Source organism: Triticum aestivum, chromosome 2A, assembly GCF_018294505.1.
Source record: "Triticum aestivum cultivar Chinese Spring chromosome 2A, IWGSC CS RefSeq v2.1, whole genome shotgun sequence".
Classification (NCBI taxonomy): Eukaryota; Viridiplantae; Streptophyta; class Magnoliopsida; order Poales; family Poaceae; genus Triticum; species Triticum aestivum.
In genome coordinates this window covers 200,271,598-200,277,307 of record NC_057797.1, presented here as the reverse complement: position 1 = coordinate 200,277,307, position 5,710 = coordinate 200,271,598, and the positions used below count along the sequence as shown (strand labels likewise).

General features: G+C 42.2%; 1 protein-coding gene across 3 annotated transcripts; it reads left to right on the top strand.

Annotated features, from left to right (window-relative positions):
* The first annotated feature begins 1,245 nt into the window (after nt 1-1,245).
* Nucleotides 1,246-3,609, top strand: LOC123188331 (uncharacterized). Of its 3 annotated transcripts, XR_006494565.1 has the most exons (4): nt 1,247-1,618; nt 1,972-1,996; nt 2,117-2,202; nt 2,589-3,609. XR_006494565.1 is itself a non-coding variant. In XM_044600382.1 (3 exons), the coding sequence occupies exons 1-3, from the start codon at nt 1,436-1,438 to the stop codon at nt 2,623-2,625; spliced, it is 306 nt and encodes a 101-aa protein (XP_044456317.1). In that variant the 5' UTR covers nt 1,252-1,435; the 3' UTR covers nt 2,626-3,609. The 3 variants fall into 3 exon arrangements, 1 of the variants encoding a protein (XP_044456317.1); XR_006494566.1 differs by having other exon boundaries at nt 1,246-1,996; XM_044600382.1 differs by lacking the exon at nt 1,972-1,996 and having other exon boundaries at nt 1,252-1,618.
* Nucleotides 3,610-5,710: the final 2,101 nt, after the last annotated feature.

The window sequence follows — 5,710 nt, the reverse complement described above, 5'->3', positions numbered from 1 at the left end:
TGTATGTGTTGTCGTGTTGAACCTGGCCTGGTCAAAATAGCAATTGGATATAACTGAACGTCCAAGATTCCAGCCCCCATCACGCGCGTACGAGTCGCACGACGCTCGCAGATGGCACGGGACAGAATGATTTCTCGCCTGATTGGTCTGATTGCCTTCTGTTTTACCTAATCCCATATCACCTAGCGACGCCATCGCCTTTGACAACCGCATGGACTTATCCCTAAGCTTGACTCCATCACCTCTCGTCCTCGTAGTGCCTGCAGCCGCTGCGGCCGCTAGGAACAGATCGAACAGCAGCGAGGAGGGCACGGGAACGGCCAGTGGCAATCGGCAGTCTCCGCTGTCCACGCGGCCACACACGAATCCAGCAGAAAAGGTAGGCTACAAGCCTATGCCTTAGTGATTTCTACAAAGTTACAGATCATAACCGTGTTATGATTATTACAACAGGATATTGACGATCATCGACTGACTGGACACTGTTAAGTGACATATTATTGGGCTTTATGCACTTGTAATTTGTGAGCGCTCGACTTTACAATCGGTAAGATTTTATTAACTGATTTAGTATTTTTGTATGTTCCAGCTAGTTTTGAATTACCAATTATTTCTTTAAATTTCAGCACCTCATGTCACCTAGTAAAAGGCATTCATCCAGAAACTACAATTACTAGATGAGATTGATAATGATGCATCGCAGAATGTTGTAAGAAATTTCTAAGATGTGCATATGTAATTTGATATGAGTACTGCCTTTCAGTGCACATGAAATAATGTTTGATACATCTCATATATAGACATATTGGTTATTATGTCCCTATTAATACTAAAAAGCCCCGGGTTCTAGATTCGCCCCGGGCCCCCGAAAACTCAGGACCGGCCCTGACGGCCGGCGTCGGAGCAGCCATAACAGGAGATGGTGGCAATGCGTGCGACGCCACGATGTCCGACTGCGTGGTGTTGGATGAACCAGACGAGGACGGACCGGGCGATTGTGTGACGGAAGTGCTTCGTTCCTTTCCCTTGCCACGTTCTATCCCATCGTGTGGACTTGACGCGTGTGACGCATGGAGTACCTTCGATCATATCTCTTTTTTCATCTTGAGCCTGTAACATTTTTCACGCGTGTTTTCTTAAGCGGTTAGCACTTTGACCGGGCCATGTGGGTTGTACGTGTCCTGCGTTGCGATTTCACATATATTTTTCTTGTCTCTCTCGAAGCCTCGAGTCCAATCCCGTGTCACCGCTGCGCCACCCTTTCCTAATATCTAATATAAAAGGGCATCAGACGGACTCTCTTCTCATCTCTCTGTGCCCCCTCCCGCCGCATCCCCATCCCCTTGTCTTCTTTGCGGATGCGCTCGCTTTGGCTAGGCTAGGGTTGTTGCCGAGGCGTGGAGGCGCCCCAGTTCCCCATCTCCCCGCCTCAGTGATGGAGAGGTGCGAGATGGATGTGGGGAGGAGCGGGCATGGTGCAGTCTGCAGTGGCCCAAGGAGACGTTGGCCTGGCAGCGGCGGCAGGAGCGGTTGGAGGCGACCACAGGCATCCAGTCGTCACGGCAAGGGGCCAGTGATGTGGCTGCTCAAGGTCCGGTTCATCTTGGATGTCACGGAGGTAACCCATATCCGAGCAGTACTTTACTCCAATCGCATGACACGCTGCTCCCACCTGTGAGGCTAAATCCCCATATTATCCATCCAAATCGGTCGTGTTCTCTGAATGATGTGTTGTGAGCTTCATGGTTGGGTGCAGACTCCTGCTTAAAGTTTACAATCGAACACAGTTTCCGGGATGGATGAGTGGTGTGCCTAATTTGTTTCTGAAAATTCCAAGGTTTCTATGTGGTTTCAGTAAAAAAATTTGATTGGGATAAGTTTGATTGATCTGATGATTCTGTTGTTTCTTACTATCAAGAAAAAGTTGATCTCATGTTGTTTATATTTTATTATATGGGATTTATTTTGTAGGACAGAATTTTGCAGTGATTGAGTGGTAAGAACCGACAATTAATTGACTTAATTAATTACATATTTAGTGTTTGCATTATATATCAGTTCAGTTTTTATGCAAAATATGGCTACTCTGATCACTCCGTGCCATGGGTACGTGCAGCCTTGCCTCATTGGACATGTTCCGCGTGCCCGGTGCCTGCCTGTGCGAGCAGGCGTCGACGGGGCAGAAGGCGGCCCTATACACTGGTTTGTTCCTGCTCTGCCTGAATTTCGAAAAATTAACTTTTCACGAGTTCTTCAAGTTCAGTAGAGTTAGTCTATGGATTTCTTTTCCTAGCATTAACTTCTACTTGTGTTTATTCGACGCAAGATTTGTAGAGCCATGGATGCAAGAAAATAAATTTGGGTCCGGTATTCCAATATGAGTCATTTTGAGAAGTGAAAAATGAAGACCCTTAATTGCAAACCAGCAAACAGAACAAGAAATAAAATTTTATTGATCCCAAATGACAACGCATCTGCTCTCTGTTTCTACAAGTTCATTTCATTCTACAAGCTTCTCCAATAATTACCTATAATTTTTTTTATATAGCATTACCAATCGTCTGAACTATTGCTTGTGAACATTGCAGGCAACGCTTCCTGCACTTGAAAAACCTCGGACAGTGAAGAACATGGGAGTGCAAGGACACATTCTGTATTCTTGATATAATGGTAGGAAGTACTATGTAAATAGTGTTTTTGTAGTGACACTGACAAAGCTTATGCATGAGATAGAGCTTGGTTGTACATTACTTTGCAGGTTTCAAGCCTTTTGATGGAAGCTCCTGTATCTTCCTAGCAAGGCTGATGGACTCTGGTGCTTGGTGAATGTTGCCCAGCCCTAGACGCCTTCTTAAGTTTTGCATAAATACATCATCTGGGCTAATCAATTTATATGAAAACAAATCAGTAGTGATTTCGTCAAATATATGGGTTATTTTGATGACAGTTTGCTTCTCTCCCTAGCTGATCAAATCAACTATTTTAATCTCATTGAACAGCTAGATGAATTGAGGTGCTAATTAAATTAATATGCCCCCACCAATTTATTATGTACTAATTGAATTAATATGCTCTCACAGGTTTGTTAGGTGATAACTAAAACGAACATTCTTTGGCTGACATTTGAAGTAAGATTTAAAACAACCTACAGAACAAACTGGAGAGGGTACACATCAGATGGCTCCCTCCCATGGAGAATGAACTGAAGAGTAATATTGATGGCACTTTCCACCCTGAACCGAACGCTGGCGGTTGGGGTGCAGTCATCAGGAATCTTAAAGGAGAGGTAAAAGTATGTGGAGCACTTACATGGAGATCAGGCTGTTATATGGGGTGCCTAGCTAGGAATGGATAAAGGAGCCAGACCTATTGGCCTTGAAACAGATTCAGTGCTGCTGAAGAAGGGGGTAAACAATGATGAATGTGGCCTCTCTGCTCTCTACCTAGGCTTAGAAGAGGAGATCAAGGAATATCTGAAGCAAAACTTTGAAGTGTGTCGTTTTACTTCTCCTAAGAGGAACTGTAATAAAGCAGGCCATTGTTTCGCTAGCTATGGTTGTACCTTAAGCATGTATGATCATCTTCAAACAGATCATGTAATTCCACTTGTATCGGACCTGGTGGCGACTCTTCTCTAATTTCTGCATACGTCTCCCCTAGATATGGACCACCCTGCTTTTGCATTATCTGTTTTCAAACAACAAGAAACTTAGTTTTCTAAATTCATAGAACTAATATGCCAGTTAGAATGCGCGAGTATATGCGCCCTTTGCTTTTAAATAATAAGTTGTGTAAAAGAAACTGACGTGTAAAGCTTGATCATTCTAATTTGTGTACATATGTACATTATTGAGGGGATGATCTAAGGTAATGAAGCGTAAGGGGATTAAGTAAAGTTTTATTTAGTAGTTGTGATCTGTGATAGATGATAAAAATGACAATTGCTCATGCATTGTTTTTTTAACAAGATTCGCATTATGTCATCATTTTGACATTCTGCTTCAGTATATGTCCATGCAGATAGAACGAGCATCTGGCTGATGAAACTGCTTGGCTAGCGGGTATTCTGAGTTATTGTATTAAGATCAGATAGTTTCCTTTTCAGTTCTATACGCACATGCACATAGGTGTGTGCCAGTATTGGATCAACATTTCATTGAACATTCTATTTGCAAGATATATGCTCATGTGATAATTGTTTGAAACTACTAACACAGTGTTTGTCAATCTAATTATATGTTGTTGTCTAATCTCATCCTCCAACGAGCACAACATAAGAAAATGAGCAGGCCTTCAGGCGTTAATGGGCCATTTCTGTCGATGGGCTCTGGCCCAAGTAATCTCAGCCAAGTATAGATGATTTATTTTTCTGGCACTGGACTCTCTAATAGGTTGCCGTGGATATTTTGGACTAAAATATTTCTGGCATTTTTCTGTCTTCCAGTACATTTTAAGTTATTTTCCCAAAAAAAGGACATTTTAAGTTTATATTTTATGTTTTTGCACTGTTTTATATATAAATTGCCGAAAATACCATGTACTAAAATTGTCATTTTTTTGCATTGAATTAAACCAATGTGATATTTTATTCAGGTTTTATGATGTGTTAATTAAATTTTATGTTTAATTTGAGGATTATATGACTTCAAATTTAATTTTGAAGAATTTCGTATTATTTTTATTAGTCATTACATGAGCTTGCACAAGCTCTTTACCGCTTCGTCGCTAACACTTATCTGGCAGGTGGCCATGAAAATGATTGGAATCATAAAACATCACCAGATTAGCAAATTTGGTCCTTACTATTGAAATGCAGTTACCACTGTATGAAATGTATCTCTTGTTTTATGTAATAAAATCTCGCATTTCAAGATGCCTTATCACCTATCCTAGCTTAACTCCACTATACGATATCCATCCAAATTATCCATCACTTACCATGGTAATTCTACATCCAGTACCACTATCACTACATGATTTAAATCACTTATGTACCAACCAGATGTACCCTTTCCTTTCCTTGTATGAACTATTTTGCAATGAGTCAAGTCTTGGGCCGAGTTACCAAGAATTACAAAGAAACTAAATAGCTTATAAATTCATGTGGCGCGGCGTGCCGCCGCGCACTACCCGCTAGTATCCAACAAAGAGGAAGCAAAATCTCTTACGTAATCAACCTGTGCTACTGGCTGGGAATGAGACAGAGGGATAGGTGTAGTTACGGGTTGAATGGGTGTTGTTAGAATTGAGTTAGCAAATGGGAAGACATGTTCATCGAAGATGACATCGTGTGAGATATAGACCCGACCTGTGGATCGATCCAAACATTTATAACCCTTGTGCATGCTACTATATCCGAGAAAAACACATTGGTGAGACCGAAAATCAAGTTTATGATTGTTGTACGGTCTCGGGTTAGGCCAACACGCGCAGCCAAAAACACGTAGACGAGAATAATCGGGCTTTTCATGGAATAGCATGGCAAGGGGTGTGAAGTTTTGAATGGTGCCGCTCGGCATGCGATTGATTAGGTAGCAGGCAGTGAGGAAAGCTTCATCCCAAAAACGAAGGGGAAGCGACGAGTGTGCAAGTAGGGCAATGCCTGTTTCGACTATGTGTCGGTGCTTTCGTTCTGCGATGCCATTTTGCTGGGAGGTGTGCGGGCAAGTAACACGGTGAGCGATGCCGACACGAGAAAAATATCGATGGA